The sequence below is a fragment of the Chionomys nivalis genome, chromosome 8 (assembly GCF_950005125.1).
Source record: "Chionomys nivalis chromosome 8, mChiNiv1.1, whole genome shotgun sequence".
Taxonomy (NCBI): domain Eukaryota; kingdom Metazoa; phylum Chordata; class Mammalia; order Rodentia; family Cricetidae; genus Chionomys; species Chionomys nivalis.
Window position 1 is genome coordinate 14,206,052 of NC_080093.1, and position 19,057 is coordinate 14,225,108.

The window sequence follows — 19,057 nt, forward strand, 5'->3', positions numbered from 1 at the left end:
TTAGACTGCGCATGCGTGTCAGTGGCGTTTGCAGCGGACCGGGCTGGCAGTTCCTTCCTCGGAAGGAAAGATTCCTCTGCCATGGAGTCATACGATGTGATCGCCAACCAGCCTGTTGTGATCGACAACGTGAGTAGCGTCTTTCCTATCTCTGAAGAGACTGTGCTGTCCTCCAGAAGGGATCGTTTCCGAGGTTTCAGCCTAGGCCGCCTGCTCTTTGTCACTGGCCCGGCCTGTCAGGCGGGTTCAGCTGCCGCCGCCCCCGTCCTCCCCACATCCACAGTTTGCACGGAGGGCGGCCAGCAGCACCTGTATGATGGAGAATTTGAGGGCAGACAAGGGGAAGAGGTGTAGACTGAGAAGGGTCCTTGGACCCTCGACTCAAGGGGCCTTAACCGTTTTCTGAGACCCTAGCACCCGCCTTCTCCCTGGCCTCCCATCACTCAATTGGCTGCTCTCTCCGTCGGTCTTGGCCTATTGGTCCCGCCTTTGGGCCTTGCCGGATTAGAACATCACTCTGCGATTATTGGCTGGCGCGCTTGTCGCTCTTGTGGCCGCCATAGTGTTTCCCTTGTGTGAGGGGTGGGGCAGTGCTCTAGGGCGGTGGGGATTGGCTGGACTCACTCAGTGCGGAAGGCGATAGCTGGGCCACCGGTGAAGAAGGGCAGTTTCCTTGGGTGTGAGCCGGAGGGCGGCGTAGTAAACTGTACCTGGGTGGGGCCGGGTAATCTGGTGCCAGAAATGGCTATAGGATATCAGTTATTTTTGTGATTATAAATTATAGGATATCAGTTATTTTTGTGATTATAAATTATAGTTAGTAAAGGTAAACAAAAAAGGAGAGTGAAAAAATGAAAAGCAAGCCAGGTGCTTTCCTTTTGCGGTGCCCAGCTGAGAGGCGGCAGATTATCTATGCAGTGTCTGTCAGGGACGCTAGCGTTTGCAAGGCACTTTGGCCAACATATAAATGGAAGCCTCAGGAAAAGGGAAAGGCTCAGAAGGAAGTTTGCCGCCCCTTTCACAAAAGGAACACCAAAGGTGGAAGAGATCAAGGTCATATTCTGCATCAGCGGTGCCCTCTAAGTTCATCGCCTTATCCAAATGTTGTTCCTTTGCTAGCCACGCCCCCACAAATGCATCAATAATGACAAATAGGACCTAAATATTGCTCTTATGAGGCTGAGCAGTTATCTTCAGTTTCTGTATTTCACTCAAAGGTTTGGTCCAGGCGAGACTGAAATCTTCCTTGTTCTTTCAAGACCCCTTCTTTGAGGCAAACCACCAGTTCCCTCTGACCTGGGCGAGCCACTAGGTTCTTTTATTTGCATTGTAGGTAGATGAAGATTGCTCTCCCCAGTTTATGCAGGAACCGGAGGCTGGGAAAGATTTTTCAGACCACCCACTTTAGGAGTTGAAGATCCAACTAACAATGAAATCACCTGGTTCCAAGTTCTTCAGTCTTTCAAGGAAGGCTGCTTTATATGTTGTAAACTGCCTTTTTAAAAGGTGAGGCTGAGCCGGGGCGTGGTGGTGCACGTCTTTAATCCCAGCACTCTGGAGGCACAGGCAAGCGAATCTCTGTGAGTTCGAGACCAGCCTGTCAACAGAGAAATTCCAGAACAGCTAGAACTGTTCTGTAGAGAAACCTTGTCTTGAAAAAAAAAAAAAAAAAGAACGAAAAGGGTGAAGCTGAGACTGGGGGGGGGGCAGTGGCCCAGCTGGTAGTGCTTGTCGGACATGCATGACATGACATGTGCTGGGCTCCATCCCTAGCACAGCATAGACCTGACCTATAAATCAGATGTGGTGGTCCATGCCTGTAATCCCAGCACTAGGGAGGTGGAGACAGGAAAATCCGAAATTCAAGGTCATTGTTTGAAGCCAACTTCTAAGATGTGAGACCCTGTTTGTTTGTTTGAGACAGAGTCTTGTGGAATTTCTTGTTCTCAGCATTGATATCTAGAGAACACGACTACTTATGTCTTTAGCTCATTTCTGTGTGTTGGATCCACCTTTTATTTAGTTGTTAAAAGAAAAAACTGTGTCGGAATGATCCGTCTCAGGCTAGAGACATGGCTCAGCAGTTCAGAGCGCTTGGTGCTCCTGCAGAGGATCACAGTTCCATTCCCAGCACCCTTGTAGGCAGCTTACAGCTCCAGAGGATGCCACACCCTCTTTGGTCTCTGAGGGTCCTTGCACACACATACATAGACCACACACAAGACATACACATATACACATAATTAAAATAAAGTCTTTTTTAAAAAAGAATTATCAGTTTTGTTTTGGCATTAACAGTGCAGGAACAGCCTGCTCATCCCACCAGCTCCTTTGCCTTGGATCCCTGGAGCTGAAGTTACAGGCGGTTGCGAATCCACTCGCAACCAGTATGGATTCTGGGAACCACTCTAGTCCTCTGGAAGAACAGCAAGTGCTCCCAACTAATGAGCTATCTCTTCAGCTCCCCATTTCTTTTCTCAAATTTTGTACACTGCATGCATGCAGGGCCTGTGGAGGCCTGCAGAGGGCGTCCGATGCCCTCGAACTGGAATTGATAGAGTCATGAGCTGCTGGGTTGGTGCTTGGGAATCCACCCTGTGTCCTGTGGAAGAGCAGCAAGTGTCCTTAACTGTCTGTCCAGACTTTGATTCTTTTCTTACAAAGACTCTCACTATGCCGCTCTGGCTACCCTGGAGACTCATTATATAGACAAAGCTGGCTTCAAACTCAGGGTCCTCCTGCCTACCTGCCTCCAGAGATCTGAGATTACAGGCGTGCACCGCCATATGGAAATCAGAAGGAAAGTTCACATGCGGTCTGCCATTTGTAGCCAGTGCCAGTAAATCTAAGTCTTGTGATTCACAGGTAGGTAGGTAGCAGCAAGTGCTGGAGGAATGGGTTCTTCTGATGCAGAATGACTGTTACTGGGCACAGGGCATCTTTTTGGAGTGGTAAAACAAGTTCTTCAATTAGTTACAAGTTTGTGGTTAAACCCTGGTTATATACAAGTCTGACTACTAAAATACATCGAACTGTACTATACCTTAAGTTTGTAAATTATGTATGTGAAATTTTATCTCAGTAAGTTTTTTGTCTTTCTTTAAAGTACTTTATGAACCAAACAGAGTGTTAGAATCAAAATGGACCAATTAGCAACCCCTGTCCTGGAACCAGCGCTCTAAAAGAATCCTGCTCTTATTTGTGAGATGGGAGATCACGGGCCTCTTTCCCACCACATCAAGCAACCTGAAGTGCTTAGATAAAATCTGCTCAGGCACAAGCCTACAGCCCGCTGGTGCTTGAAGAGCCTGCTGAGGGAGTTGCTCCTTGCCTGCATCAGAATGGTCATTGGTGGCTAGGAGCTGACTTTAGCCCTCCTAAATCCAACAAACATCTCATGAGACTGCATCTTCAAGATGCCTCTACAGGGTGTTTGTTTATTTCCTTTGCTAAAGCGAATAGCATGGGGGGCAGCTCATTGCGAGGTACATAGTTCCTGTGTAAATGCTGTTAAAGAAGTGGATGTCGGCTTTTGTGTGCTCTGAGGTGAGGTACAGAATAGAGTACCTCACTCACCTCCTGCCCCTGCTTGTTGGTCCAGCCCTGGTCCTGACAGGCCTGCCGGGGCCCTAGGGACAAGCTGGGTCTGGCTCTTCCGAACGCCATCACTCTGATGCTACATTTGCCTTCTTCACACCACCTCTGCCTGGGGCTGCTTGCTGGCGTTGCAACTGCTCGTTCGAATTCATAACTTAGGTTCACCTGCCAATTTCTTTTGTAATTTTTAAATTTTTGTTTCTTTCTTTTTTTTTTTTTTTTTTGTGTGTGTGTGTGTGTGTGTGTGTGTGTGTGTGTGTGTGTTTTCGAGACAAGGTTTCTCTGTGGTTTTGGAGCCTGTCCTGGAACTAGCTCTTGTAGACCAGACTGGTCTCGAACTCACAGAGATCCACCTGCCTCTGCCTCCCATGTTTCTTTTTTTTGAGACAGGGTCTCACTCTGTAGACCAGGCTGATTTTGAATTCACAGAGGTCCGCCTGCCTCTGCCTTCGAAGTGCTGGGATTAAAGGCCTGCGCCACCACTGCCTGGCAACTATCTGTCACACTTTACTTATAATTTTAACTCTCATTAGCTAGTCTCTTGTGAGTGTCTAGCAGATGACAGATGTGACATCTCTGATCTTAAGGAACTTGAAATAAAGTAGAGAAAAGGGGGAAGCAAAAATTCGAACAGAGGGCATGAGACACTTGCTTTGTCATGTAATGGTGGTTTGCTGCCAGATACAGGAGGATAATCACAGGTTACCCTTCAAAAAGGCACAGTACTACAGCTGGGCCTGTCATACTTCTGCTAGAAAGACAGAGACAAACAAATGAGTCTGGCATTGCTTCACTTGGCTTTGGGTTTTGTTGAGATCTGTTTGCATTTTATATATATGGTGTTTTGCCTGCATGTCTTTACACCACAAACATACAGTGCCACAATGTGGTTGTTGGGAATCCATCTGGGTCCTCTGAAGAGCAGTCAGTGCTCTTAACCACTGAGCCATCTCTAGCTTGGTTTTCTGATGCAAGGTTTTGCCATGTAGCTTCCTTAAATCTGGATCTTCCTGTTTCAGCCTCCAATTGGTAGTGTTTACAGGCATGTGCCACATGCTTGGATGAATCTGATGTCTTAAGCTGCCTTGTTACCCAGACTCTTGTCCTTGTGCTAGTAAACTCAAAGCAAGCAACTTGGAAAATCAACTCTTAAAAATATGCAAATCTAAAGCCAGGTGGTGGTGATACACGCCTTTAATCCCAGCACTCGGGTGGCAGAGGCTGGTAGATCTCTGTGAGTTCAAGGCCAGCCTGGTCTACTGGTCTACAGAGTGAGTTCCAGGACAAACTTTTAAAAAGCTAGAGAAACCCTGTCTCAAAAAAAAAAAAAAAAAAAAAAAAAAAAAAATTCAAATCTAGCTGGGCGGTGGTGGTATATGCCTTTAATCCCAGCACTGGGGAGGTAGAGGCAGACAGCTCTCTGTGAGTTTGAAGCCAGTCTGACCTAACTTTCCAGGACAGCCAAGGCTATACAAAGAAACCCTGCCTCAAAAACCTAAAAAAAGAAAAAGAATTCAGATCTGAGAGTGCATGGAGGCACACACCTGTAAAATCCCGTCGTTGAGGAGGTGGAGGCAGTAGAGCAGGAGTTCTGGGTCACCTCCAGCTCCAGAACAAGTTTGAGGCCAGCCTGCAGTACGTGAAATCCTGTCTTAGGACTCACCTTCACTCTCTCGTCTGGACCCCTGCCAGGAGATCCAGCTAGTCTGTAGGCTGGACACACCCTGTACAGACAATGAACAAGTAGAAGCTTGAACTAACAAGTTCCTGAAGGTCTTTTGCACAGTGCTGTGCACATCCATCCATACCAGTGCCCAAGCCTTGGGGTTTGCCGTCAGAGAATTCCCCATCCTAGGCTTTTGAGCTCAGGTCACAGCTGCAGCTTCCTGGGTTCCTTGCCACACTGCCCAGGCCAACGAGTCTGCACATCTTCCCTTATTTGCTGTCTCCCCAGTCCTTCCACCGCTTCTCACCACACATACCCCGGTCCTCAGACTGGCCAGAGGCAGACACACTGAGATGACTGCTCTCATCACCTCCATACCTCTCTGTAGAGCAGGAACCAGAGAGCTGGGGTGTGCCAGAAAGCCTTTGGTGCAAAGATAACCTGGCTAGCTTGCGTCTGTCATGTACTAACTGTTTGCAGTGTGGAGAAGTGGTTGACCGAAAACCAGGTGAGCTAGAAGAACAGAGCATTAGATCTGGTTGTAGTCAGGGTTAGAGGAAGGGAATGGGTAAATTTGCAAACAGCATCAGCTCTTGCCGTCTTCCCTGCACGCGGTTGTGAGTTCCTACAGTCAGTATTCACATTGGTTGGGCCCTGGAAGATATGATGCTTGTTACTTGTTAGAAAAAGGGTTCTTGCTGGGTGGTGGGCAGTGGTGACACACGCCTTTAATCCGAGCACTTGGGAAGCAGAGACAGGCAGAACTCTGAGTTCAAGACCAGCCTGGTCTGCAGAGCAAATTCCTGGATAGCCAGAACTACAAAGAGAAACCCTTTCTTTTCTTAAAAAAAAAGAAAAGAAAAGAAAAAGAAAAGAAAGGAAGAAAAAGCAGAGGAAGGAAGAGAGAAAGAAAATAAAGAAAAAGGGTTCTTTCTTTCCTGACACTGCACTCGAGTCGTGGGGCAGGAGTCTGACTCTTGTCTTCTCTCCTCAGGCAAGACATTGAGACCTCCCTGCCCTCGACTATCAGGAGGCAAAGGAGTAAAACACTGGCTTGTGAAAAACAACAAACCCTACAAAATATAGTGCTTGTGTCCTATAAGAGCCAGAGAACATGCATCCAGGCAGAATTAATACAAGATACCTAGTGAGATGTGTCCTAGAGACCTGGGACAGGGAGGTTGGCGTGTAAGGCTAGGAGAACAGGAGAATACACATGCTTTCCCTGCCGCCCTACTTGTGGTAATTACTTCTAGGTAATTCTATTTCTCATGTTTTCTGTTTATTTTTTCTTCCCTTTATTAATATTTTTAAATTGTTTTATTTATTATTATCATGTATGCGCATCGACAGTTCAGAAAAATCGAACAGTTCGTTAAGTATGCAGTGGAGGTCCTGGCTGCGATCTCCAGTCCCGTCTCTTCCTGAATAGTGTTCACCTTCTCCTATGCTCCTGTCAACACGTCTGTTATACTCACAAATATGTGCTCTTTCTCTCTGAATGGAAATGGAACCATACCGTAACAGCTTGACTTATTGCTAGGCCTCACTTTTCTTTGTTCTCTCTCCCCAGGGATCCGGTGTGATTAAAGCTGGTTTTGCTGGTGATCAGATCCCCAAATACTGCTTTCCAAACTAGTAAGTCATTTTGAGGTTGGTTGTGACTGTGGGGCTCTTGTCGACTTTGTCCCGTGCCCAGCCCTGCCTCGTTGAGGAGGAAGAATTCTCAGGTTAGCCTTGGTACCCAGGACGATAAGCAAGCAAAGGATGTGAAGGGGGTTCTGGATAAGCAAAGGAATGTGATACTACCTGGCAAATACTGAGAGGTGCAGCAAAAGGCCTCTAATTTTTTTTTTTTTTTTTTTTTTGGTTTTTCGAGACAGGGTTTCTCTGTGGTTTTGGAGCCTGTCCTGGAACTAGCTCTTGTAGACCAGGCTGGTCTCGAACTCACAGAGATCCACCTGCCTCTGCCTCCCAAGTGCTGGGATTAAAGGCGTGCGCCACCACCGCCCGGCAAGGCCTCTAATTTTTAAGTGTGTGTGTGTGCATGCATGAGTGCTCGTATGAGTGTGTGAGAGTTGGAGGAGGTAGGTGCTACAACATGTGTGTGCTGGTCAGAGCACAGCGCTGTGCTACAACATGTGTGTGCTGGTCAGAGCACAGCGCTGTGCTACAACATGTGTGTGCTGGTCAGAGCACAGCGCTGTGCTACAACATGTGTGTGCTGGTCAGAGCACAGCGCTGTGCTACAACATGTGTGTGCTGGTCAGAGCACAGCGCTGTGCTACAACATGTGTGTGCTGGTCAGAGCACAGCGCTGTGCTACAACGTGTGTGCTGGTCAGAGCACAGCGCTGTGGAGTGATTCCAGGGATCAAACTCAGTCCACCGACGAGCACATCAAGAACCCTTTTGCTGGCCCTCTTTTTAAAAATCTGATTCTAAGGCTGGGTATGGTGTCACATGCCTTAAGTCCAGCACTTGGGATGCCAGCCAGTCTACGTGGTGAGTTCCAGGACAACAGAAAGACCCTGTCTCAAAACAAATAAACAAACAAAAAAACAAACCAACTCTGATTCTCTCTAATGCCATCAATTTTGTCCTTGGTGACTTAGAGAGCCACGGAACCCTCTATTTTTTTTATTTTATTTTTATTTTTGGTTTTTCGAGACAGGGTTTCTCTATAGCTTTTGGGCCTATCCTGGAACTTGCTCTGTAGACCAGGCCGGCCTCGAACTCACAGAGATTCGCCTGTCACTAAGTGCTGAGATTAAAGGCGTGTGCCACTACCGCCCGGATTATTTTTTTTAATTTTTAATTTAATTTAATTTTATTTTTTGGTTTTTCAAGACAGAGTTTCTCTGTTTAACAGCTCTTGCTGTCCTGGAACTAGCTCTGGAGACCAGGCAGGCCTCGAACTTACAGAGATTTGCTCTGCCTCCTAAGTGTGCCACCACTGCCCAGCCATTTAGAAATTCTATCTATACACACATTGGGAAAATATAAGAACTAGAGTTAGAATTTACAGACTATATAATACAAGTCGATAATAGGAAAATAACTTGAAATAGTACATATTCTTTTTATCTTTATTTTTTCAGAGCTTGAATATGAAGTTTTTTCAGAAAAGGGTAAAGGGGAGGGGGAGAGGGGACAAAGTCCTGCTTGCCTCTTCAGAAGAGCAGCGGGAAGAGAGCAGTGCATGTTCTTTACACAAAACTCAGAAAGGAAAGGAAATGGAGGTTGACTTGAGACCTCCCTCCTCGGAGAGGGGCACAGTGGACTGGGAGTACATTGCTGCATCTGGACTGTGCCCTCATGGTCTGTCCTGAAATGAGAAATGTTCCTTTTGCTGTCTCTTCTAGTGTGGGCAGACCCAAGCATGTCCGTGTGATGGCAGGAGCCCTCGAAGGTGACATCTTCATTGGCCCCAAAGCTGAGGTAATCCCCAGTGAAGCAGGAACCACAGGCTGGCAGAGAACCTGCCTTAGCCGCCATAATGGAAGTGTTTGCAGCTGAACACAGCAATGAATAAAGGGATCATTTTCTCCCAAGAGCAGACTCTGGCCTTGGATAAGAAGTATCTGGAACCCCACTTTGTAAATTAGAGACCAGTCTGGAAAATGGGACTTCTACTGTCTTTCTGGATCTTGTCACTACCTTACCAATGTTTAGGTTGATTGGTTTGGTTATATTTTTGGCAAGAGGGATTCAGAGGGGAGATCCATTCTGACCTGCCCTAGGTATGAGTTAATTACCCTAGCTTTGGCAGAACCCCCAGGCGGGCTCTAGGAAGCATAACTACAGAGTCATTGCTGCCACGTTAGGTTCCAAGTGCGGAGGTGGGTACAGGGCACATGGGGGCCATGGAAATGCGGAGACTTTCTGCTGTGCAGCTGCTCAGACAGTACAGGCAGCTTGCAGCATACAGTCTCCAGCTTAGAATGATGCCTGCCCTCAGCATGGGTGAGGACTGCAGGCTGCAACCCTGGGAAGCTGCAGCTCCTTCAGAAGGGATTCTGCCTACACAGCTCAGGCCTGGGAGAGCAGGGTGCCAGGCAGAGCCCAGCTGCTGCTACAGACTGAGCCTTCTGCTTGCAGGAGCACCGAGGGCTGCTGTCAATCCGCTACCCCATGGAACATGGCATTGTCAAAGACTGGAATGACATGGAGCGCATCTGGCAGTATGTCTATTCTAAGGACCAGCTGCAGACCTTCTCAGAGGAGGTGAGGGCCCGTGTGCGGGACACTACTGTGCAGGATGCCACACTGGGCAGAACTACACTCCTGCAATGATGAGGATGAGGATGGCAGTGACTGCTGCCAAGATGAGTCTAAATGTGTGCTGGCACTCGGCTTTGTATACTTTTTAGAGATAGTCTAATTTTATCTTCATACCAGTCCATTAATATGTTAGAACTGAGCTGGGTGGTGGTAGTGCAGGCCTTTAACCCCAATGGTCAGAGGGCAGAGGCAGTTCTAATATGTATATTAGAATGGAATTTAGGTACAGCAGCATATGCTTGTAATGCCAGCACCTGGAAGGCAGCAGTGGCAGGAGAGGGGAACATTTGAGATCAGTCTAGGGCTATGTAGCAAGACTCTTTTTTGGAGGTGGGGGTGTTTCAAGATAGGGCAGTGGTGGTACACACCTTTAATCCCAGCACCTGGGAGGCAGAGGCAGATGGATCTCTGTGAGTTCAAGGCCGGCCAGGTCTACAAGATCTAGTTATAGGACAGGCCCCAAACCTGTCAAAAACCAAAAAAAGATAGGGTTTGTGTACCTTGGCTGTTCTAGAACTAGTTCTGTAGACCAGGCTGGCCACCTGGTCACAGAGCTCCACCTTCTTAGGATTAAAGGTATGTGCTACCATTACCCAACCTTGTTTTTTGTTCTTTGAGACAGTGTTTCTCTGTGTACCATTGATTGTCCTGAAAGTCCCTCTGTAGACCAGGCTATCCACAAACTTACAGACATCATCCTGCCTCTGCCTTCTGAGTGCTGGGATTAAAAGTTTGTGCTACCCCCAACTGACTATAGCAAGATTCTTATCTCAAAAAACAAAAATGGGGGCTGGAGATATACAGAGGTCCTGAGCTCAATTCCCAGCAACCACATGGTCACTCACAGCCATCTATGGTGGGATCCGATGCCCTCTTCTGGTATGCAGGTGTATGCAGGTGTACATGCAGATAGAGCACTCATAAAATAAGGCTTTTAAAAACAAAACAAACAAACCAAAAAAAGCACTAACTGTGCTTGCAAAAGACCTGGGTTCAATTCCCAGCACCCACATGGCAACTCATACCTGTCTGTAACTCCAGATCTAGGGAATCCTACTCCTTCCCACAGATAGATGTAAGCAAAACACCAATGAACATAAAATAAAAATAAAATTATAAATAATAATAAGTAAAAGGGCTAGAAATGCAGCTCTGTGGAAGAGTCTAGCATGTGAAACAATCTCCAGTACCACAAAACAAAATCAACATTAAATTTTAATTTTCTATTTTGAGATATATTTACGTATCATAATTCAGAGTTTAACAAAATCTTGTCAAGTAGACAATACACAGCAGATTCAGGGACCTAGAGATGAGTTTTGGAAGACGAGGTGGACTCAGAGGGTAAGGACAGAATGGGACTTTAGGATGTGAAGTTGGGCACGGCATGTGACGAGCTCAGCTTGCTTTCCTCTGAGGGAGGCTGACAGGTTCCCTGGACTAGCAAACTTTCAAGGCAGGGTCAGGAGAATGCACAGCTGACGCACACTGCCTGCCTCCGGGCCTCTTTCCGCAGCATCCTGTGCTCCTGACTGAGGCGCCTTTAAACCCTCGGAAAAACCGGGAACGAGCCGCAGAAGTTTTCTTCGAGACCTTCAACGTGCCAGCTCTCTTCATCTCCATGCAAGCTGTGCTTAGCCTGTGAGTAGTGGCTGCCTGGCTCACATGGCCGCACACGGTAACCCGAGCCTCTGCCCATGAGGAGGAGCTAGGAACTAGGAGAGTGAGAGGAACTTTTCCTGAAACTAGACATTGAGGCCTCAGAGGAAACCGGAAGCACGGGTGTGGCTGGGACTGCTGCTACCCCAGTGTCTAATCTCAGGTTTGGTGTCCAAGTCCATGACCATATGCCGCCCCCGCCCTTCCTGAAGGCTCAGTGTATCCCAGCATTGCTCTGTGTTGTCTGTGCCAGGTGCTGCGCAAGGCTGCTGGTGTATCTGTAATGAGGCTTTTGCTGTCCCACCAGCTGCCTCCCAAATAATGACAGAATAATTATGAAAGCTTGGCCTATAGCTTTGGCCTATTCTAACTAGCTCTCATAACGTATACTAACCCATTTATATTAATCTACATTCAATCACATAGCGTTATGTCTCTTCCATCCTGTTTCCCCTCTGTGTCTCCTGGAGTTTCCTGTGCACATAGATTTTCCTCCTCTTCCTTTCTCTCCTGGAAGTCCTGTCTATGCCTCCTGCCTAGCTATTGGCTGTTCATCTTTTTATTACACCAATCACAGCAAGAACATCTTCACATGGTGTACAAATAGCCACAACATATCTGTGAACTAGACACCACCACCTTGCCGTGCTCCCCCAAGCCCCCTACACCCTGCCTCATGCCTTCATCTGTCTGCTGCTGAGATGGTACCCTATGACCTACACAGAGGATTTATTTGACCCCATTAAGAAATTGTGAGCCTGCCGGGCAGTGGTGGTGCATGCCTTTAATCCCAGCACTTGGGAAGCAGAGACAATCTCTGTAAATTGGAGGCCAGCCTGATCTACACAAGAGCTGGTTCCAGGACAGCCAGAGCTAAACAGTGAAACCCTTTCCCGAAAAACCAAAAGAAAAAAAAAGAAGAAAGAAATTGTGAGCCAGCATTTTTAGTCTGGGAGATTTCCTAGGCTGAGTATGAGACTTAATGGTAGAGCCCTTGCCTAATAGACAAAGGTGTAGCGTTTGATCCCCAGCATCCCCAGGAGGAAATTGAAGAATTTCATATCCAAATCTTAATTTGTGACCTCTGAACAAATGAAAAGCGTTCATATTTTTGGTACTGCATTTCTATAAGACAGAATTCAGCCTCGGTAGCAGCTGCTGAAGCAGATTGTGTCAGATGGGGGAACATGAATCAAATAATCCCTCACTAGCTCCGAACTGGGTATACTAAGGTTTTTCTTTATTAAGAAGGAAAACTCATGAATCATAGTGAGGAAATAGGAACGGGGTCAGACATCAGGTGTGGCCTATGGGAAGAAGAGGGGCAAGCAGGTGGGACCGCGGTTTTTTGGTACCCAAAGCCACGCCTCAACCTGGTCCAGCCTCTCAAAGGCCATTGGCTGAAGGAGGTTCCCCATCAAGTTGCCATAACACACAGGGTGTATGAGCTGACTATACCTGTTGACCTCTGAACGCTGAGGCCGAATAGGGGTTTGCTCCCATGCTTGAGTCTCTTATCTCTGTCATTTGGAGATAGAAAACTATAGGCAGACCCCAGAGGCTGCCTGGGGAAGACCAGGCTCTCCAGGAAAATGAAAAGCATCGTGTTTTCCCTCACTCTTTTCTTTACCCTCCCCTTCTCTTGGGAGTTGAAACTGCCCTTTAGGCCGAGTCTCCAGGACAGTTAAAGGCCTGCTGGACTCCAGACAGGAAGGCCTGTTCTTCAGGATGCTGGAGAAGTTCTGCTCCTCATTCAAGGTTTCCCTAGTATTTCACTCTCCGGAAGGGCCCAGGAGAAAAGTAGACCCCAGGCTTAACTCCACTGACTCTGAGCTTTGGCAGGTGGATTTCTTCCTGGAGCTGTGGAACTCAGTGATTGTTCCTTTGCCTCAGTTATGCCACAGGCAGGACCACGGGCGTGGTGTTGGATTCCGGGGATGGTGTCACCCATGCAGTCCCGATTTACGAAGGCTTCGCCATGCCTCACTCCATCATGCGCATCGACATTGCTGGCCGAGACGTCTCCCGCTTCCTCCGCCTCTACCTACGTAAGGAGGGCTATGATTTCCACTCCTCCTCCGAGTTTGAGATTGTCAAGGCCATAAAGGAAGTGAGTGCTGTCCTGTGGGCCTAGGGGTGGGATGGGGAATAGTGACCCTCAGAGAGAAGAGGGTTAATGCTCCATGGGCCTGGGTCAGGCTCTGTTCTCCCCTGGCACTGTGTGTGGTTCTCTCCTTCACTTTCCTGAATCCCGCCGTCTTGTGGGAAAGGAGCCATTTCCAGTCCCTAAGCTGGGCCTCTGCACAGCACACATTACTGCAGACTGTGGTTCATGTCCTTGGAGAAGCTGAAACAGGCTTTTCCTTCTTAAGTGGATCGTACCCTCCTGACATGCCTCTGAGCTGCGAATGGGAAACCAGAACCGAATCAGAGGTAGAGGGAGAAGGATGTCTGCGCCTGGCTAAATTTGAGTAGCCTCAGGCCAAGCAGCTATAGAGCCAAGTCCCAGCTTTGCCTACCGGGAAGGTGGAACAAGAACTCAGGGCAGCAGACTGCTGTCCCTGGTTCTGGGCGAGCAACTCTTAGGCAGTCACAACAGACGAGCGGATCTCTGCAACAGCATGTCACTTTGGTGGGACTTTGCCTGGGAGTGCACTAGATTTTCCTGCCATCCTGACTTCCATACCTGATTCTGCAGAGAGCCTGCTACCTGTCCATAAACCCCCAGAAGGATGAGACGCTGGAGACTGAGAAGGCCCAGTACTACCTGCCCGATGGCAGCACCATTGAGGTAGTACCACATCTTTCCCTTCTCCCCATACCCACCGTTCAGCTTGGATTTGAGAGGAATGCCCTGCGAGGCCCTGAGAAGCATGGGCAGCCCAGTGCCTCTCTGTAGAAAAGGGAAGGGGCTCAGAGGGACTTCCCTCGGTCAGGGTGCATAGGGAAGTGGGTATTTGTGCTGTCTTTAACCACCCCTGGGTACAGATTAGCAAAGTCACTGCTCCCTGGAACTCCCTCTGGTAAGATGTTCCCAAGAGTGTTAATGCTACAGATGTCTTAGCTAGAGATGCCAGAGCTCGCGGTAACATTTCCCCTCCCTGGTTTCCTGGAAGCCTCGTTTGTTCCCAGGAGCCCTGTCTGCTCCTTAAGGCCCTTGACATAGAAGGTTTGTCTTCAGTCTGGGCTTCTCATATACCTGGTTCCTAAGAAACAGGCAGAAAGACCTCTTCTGTTCCCAGTTCCAGGGGACCCCAGTCCCAGCCCAACCTCTTAAGATGGCTCTTTACCCTACAGATCGGCCCTTCCAGGTTCCGGGCCCCTGAGCTGCTGTTCAGGCCAGACTTGATTGGCGAGGAGAGTGAGGGTATCCATGAGGTCCTGGTGTTTGCCATCCAGAAGTCTGACATGGATTTACGGCGTACGCTTTTCTCCAACATCGTCCTCTCAGGAGGTTCTACCCTGTTCAAAGGTTGGTCTTTGCTCATGGACTCTTGTTGGAGAAGGTCTATCCTAGAGGAATTGGATGTACAGAGAATTAATTTGGGGTCTCTTTTTTCTGTCCCTTTAGGTTTTGGTGACAGGCTGCTGAGTGAAGTGAAGAAACTAGCTCCGAAAGACGTGAAGATCAGGGTAGGGGCATGCTGGAGGTCAGGCTGGTAGACCTGGGCTCCCAGGACTTAGCACATGGTGTATCCCCCTTCTGGATCTCCCCAGGCTCTTCAGGCAATCACAGGCAGCGCCAGGGGCTCCTAGCACATAGAATGACCCTATAGGGTACATGGCCTCAAAGAGGACCTGTTCTTACTCCCTTAGTGTGGATCAGCAGCTATATGTGCACACATGAAATCCTAGCACTGTGGAGACCGAGGCAGGAGGACTGCCAGAAGTTCAAGGCTAGACCTACATAGACACCCTATCTGAGAAGAGTCAAGTTTATATACGCAAGGGTGTTAGAGAACTTAGCTAGGACTCCACTGTGTCCTTCGGGAGCACTAAACCGACAGTTTGACTTTACTGCTGCCACGCTCCCTCATCCATCAAGGTAGAACTCCTCTAAGTGTCTGCTGAAGGGAGTCACTCAGAAAGCAAGACCCCAAATGAAAGGGTCAAAGTCCTGCCACAGGTTTATGTCCCTGCTTAGTGTCGGGCTGACCACAGCTCCTGCAGGAAGCCAGCGGTCCAGCAAGGAACTTACTGCATGGCATCCATCCACTGTACTTGTGAGACAGAGTGAAAGGTGGGCAGGGGTGGGGCTGGGAAGATAACTCAGTGGACAAAGCACTTGGCGTGCAAGCATCCGGATCAGAGTTCAGGTCCCCAGAATTCACATAAAGGCCAGGTAGGCATGGTGGCCATTTGTAGCATTTGGGAGGTGAAGACAAGGTCCCCAAGGACAAGCTGTCTAGGTAGATTAGACAGAACTGGTAACTTTGGGTTCAGCAAGAGCCTCCTGATTCAGTAATTAGAGAGTGATTGAGAAGACACCAGATGCCAACACTGGCCTCTGTGCAGTGCACACATGTGCACACACCCACATACATATATGTGCTCACACATGCTCACATATACCTGGGAACACACACATATACAGAAGAGGAGTAAGTAGGGTCGGGTGTCTTAGACTCCTCCTTTCACCCCTCTGCAGATATCTGCACCCCAGGAGAGGCTGTACTCCACGTGGATTGGGTGAGTAGCCCACGGAGTAAGAGCAGAGTGGGAGATGAGAGCTTTGACCATTCCACCATCCTACCCTGTCCCTTTAAGAAAGACCCCTGCAGAATTGGCTGGCTGCATAATCTCACTCGCTCACGCTGCTCCTTTGGGTTTCCTCCACTCCAGAGGCTCTATCCTTGCTTCCCTGGACACCTTTAAGAAGATGTGGGTCTCCAAGAAGGAGTACGAGGAAGACGGTGCCCGATCCATCCACAGGAAAACCTTCTAATGCTGAGACACCACCTTCACCTCTCTCTGAAGTTAACTCCACTTGAAAACTCGCTTTCTGGAGTTGGAGTGTTGGAGAGGAGCTGCCTGTGTGTGTGAGTGCGTGTGTGGGTATGAGTGTGTGCGCATATCGAGTGCCGTGGGGCCCAGGGATCCCGGGCCCAGAAAGGACATTGAACTACGCACGATGGGGATGGATGGCCTGAGGCCTGGGGTTGACTACTAACTGGCCCCTTCCAGGGAAGAGCTCTGGCAGAGGCCCACTCTTTTCTCGGCTAGGCCTTTGTCTGGCTGTGTGGAACTATGGTGATTACCATAGAGAGACCTTGCTGCTGCCAATCAAGGCTGGGCTGGCCCCATCCCACCCCAGAATGCCGAGGCTGGAGGCAGCGCTGTCTGCCTGTTCATCATCCTGCTGTCCATGCCTCTGGATCAGACTGAGAGCTGAGGCTGAGTTCTGTCTGGCTCTGTTTCAGGCTGGGTTTGGGAGACTGAAAAACACTCCAGCAGTGCTTGTAGACTGGGTTCAGGAGAGAGCATGTCCACTTGGGAAGCAGGTAGGACCACACTGGGCATTTGGGGACAGGAGATAGCTTCAGGGTTAATTTACAAGCCCCAGCCACATCCAGGGGTCCTGGGGACTCTAAGGACCTGTGGGCTCCAGGGCCTATTTGCTTCTCATCCATCCTTGTTTCAATGCCATCTTCACAGTTTTATTTATTGAAGTGTTTGTTCAGTAAAGGGGCTGCAGGGAGGACTCACTGTCCCCTGCCCACTGGTCACCTTGCTTACACTAATGTTTACAGCACTAGTTTCCACAGCACCCATGGCCATCACTCCCTGCTGATGAACTGACAGTATTCGTAGGCCGTGGGACCCTGCGGGATTGGGGGCTGCACCAAGGCACCCCAGCCGGGTTCTTTTCTACTTCCTCCACTTGCTCACTGCCCTGGAACCACCAGGCTGGTGCAGTTGGATTTTCCCAAACAGGAAATAGCATCATTGTTTGGCAGAGGCCCTTGCGAGGGAGGTATGTTAGAGGTCTAGACCCATGAAAACCAAGAAAGCTGCAGTTAACCATATTGCCTTTCACCGACCGCTCTAGCTGACCAGAGAGACGAAGGGAAAGGGGCAGGGAGGCCCCTTCTGGGTTGATCAAAGCCACTTCTGACTTTGGACCTTTTCGGGAATGGAGAGAAGGGGCCCAAGTGCCAAGAACTGATGGGCTCACACGGGCTCTCAGAAGCGGTCCAAGGGCCTTTGTACCCAGACGGTACAAAGCTAGGGTGAGTCTGTCTTCGCCTGCTCCTTCACCAGTGGTATCGAGTTCCACCTCAGTTCCATATTCCAGACAGTATTCTCTCTCCACTGTCCTATGACCAAAGGCCCCTGCCAGATGTGAGCCGAAGCTGGTGTGTGTGGCATCGATGTGGCAACCCGTGGACTGCAGTGCGCTTAACCAGTTCACCTCTCTTAGCCCAAGCCTGTCCCTTGCACAGCCTCGCAAAGTCACATTGCCTGGTGGGGCCCAGTGTACTTAAATAAAGTCGTTCCAGTAGATACATCGATTCAGCCTTTCTGTAGCCAGTGCCTGGTGGGAAGAAAAGGACACTGTGGTCTTGATCTGATATGCAGACCAATCCTCAACCTGTTAGGTAGATGGAAAGGGAACTTAGAGTCTAATTCCTGTGCACACGCAAATCCACGAGTGAGCCTGACTTCAAATGATGGCTGTCCTGGCATCCCTGGAGTCAGAGCTTTTTTTTTGGGGGGGGGGGGGTTTCGAGACAGGGTTTCTCTGTGGTTTTAGAGCCTGTCCTGGAACTAGCTCTTGTAGACCAGGCTGGTCTCAAACTTAGAGATCACCTGCCTCTGGGATTAAAGGCATGCACCACCACTGCCCAGCAGAATAAGAGTTCTTAAAACTCATGTATAGCCTAGGCCTGTAACACTAGCTGCTCAGGAAACCTAGGCAGGAGAATCGCAAGTTTAAAGACTACCTGGATTAAAGAGTGAGTTCTGAGTCAGTCTCCACACTTAGACCCTGTCTCAAAGACAGTTGGTGTTTATAATTCAGTAGAACACTTGCCTAGCATGCGTGAAACCTTGCCTTCACCCCTCAGTGCCCCTCACCTGCCCACGCAAAGCATTTGGGAATGAAGAGCCTGGACCATTCCAATGACTGCAGAGAAAGGACACTCACCAACAGTTCTGTCCACTTGAACTGACTCCATGCAGCAAGCTGAGCGCTGACCTCCGCATGCACAACAGTGCACATACATACTCAAACAAATGTAATAAAGATTTGTTCTTTTAAAAAATTGGATGTGGAGCAGTGGTGGCACACACTTGGGAGGCAAGAGGCAGGTGATCTCTGTGAGTTCGAGGCCAGCCTGATCTATAAAGCGAGTTTCAGGACAGCCATAACTGTTAAAGAAAAAAAAAGAAGAGCCGGGCGGTGGTGGCACACGCCTTTAATCCCAGCACTCGGGAGGCAGAGGCAGGCGGATCTCTGTGAGTTCGAGACCAGCCTGGTCTACAGAGCTAGTTCCAGGACAGGCTACAAAAACCACAGAGAGGGGCTGGAGAGATGGCTCAGTGGTTAAGAGCATTGCCTGCTCTTCCAAAGGTTCTGAGTTCAATTCCCAGCAACCACATGGTGGCTCACAACCATCTGTAATGAAGTCTGGTGCCCTCTTCTGGCCTTCAGGCATACACGCAGAAAGAATATTGTATACATAATAAATAAATAAATAAATAAATAAATAAATAAATATTTAAAAAAAAAAAACCACAGAGAAACCCTGTCTCGAAAAACCAAAAAAAAAAAAAAAGAAGAAGAAATTAAGGGATCTGGGTGTGGTGGTGTACACCTTTAATCCCAGCACTCCAGGGAGGCAGAGGCAGG

General features: G+C 48.7%; 2 protein-coding genes across 3 annotated transcripts in view; one reads left to right on the plus strand and one right to left on the minus strand.

Annotated features, from left to right (window-relative positions):
- On the plus strand, positions 1 to 17,729 carry Actr1a (actin related protein 1A). 2 transcript variants are annotated; one of them, XM_057777450.1, is made up of 11 exons: positions 1 to 129; positions 6,837 to 6,901; positions 8,628 to 8,703; positions 9,364 to 9,489; positions 11,063 to 11,187; positions 13,099 to 13,315; positions 13,904 to 13,996; positions 14,503 to 14,677; positions 14,777 to 14,838; positions 15,854 to 15,894; positions 16,048 to 17,729. In XM_057777450.1, the coding sequence occupies exons 1-11, from the start codon at positions 82 to 84 to the stop codon at positions 16,148 to 16,150; spliced, it is 1,131 nt and encodes a 376-aa protein (XP_057633433.1). In that variant the 5' UTR covers positions 1 to 81; the 3' UTR covers positions 16,151 to 17,729. The 2 variants fall into 2 exon arrangements, with proteins under 2 accessions (XP_057633433.1, XP_057633434.1); XM_057777451.1 differs by lacking the exon at positions 14,777 to 14,838.
- Mfsd13a (major facilitator superfamily domain containing 13A) overlaps positions 17,705 to 19,057 on the minus strand; it is a 16,356-nt gene continuing 15,003 nt past the window's right edge. The window contains exon 8 of the transcript XR_009057560.1: positions 17,705 to 17,740. The gene's annotated coding sequence lies outside the window, so the exon portion shown is untranslated. The remainder of the gene's footprint in view (positions 17,741 to 19,057) is intronic.

Coding starts and splice junctions, on each gene's coding strand:
- Actr1a (XM_057777450.1), top strand. CDS start 82: ATGGAGTCATACGATGTGATCGCCAACCAGCCTGTTGTGATCGACAAC. Junction 8,704..9,363: donor TCATTGGCCCCAAAGCTGAG/GTAATCCCCAGT, acceptor TTCTGCTTGCAG/GAGCACCGAGGGCTGCTGTC. Junction 15,895..16,047: donor CTGTACTCCACGTGGATTGG/GTGAGTAGCCCA, acceptor CCTCCACTCCAG/AGGCTCTATCCTTGCTTCCC.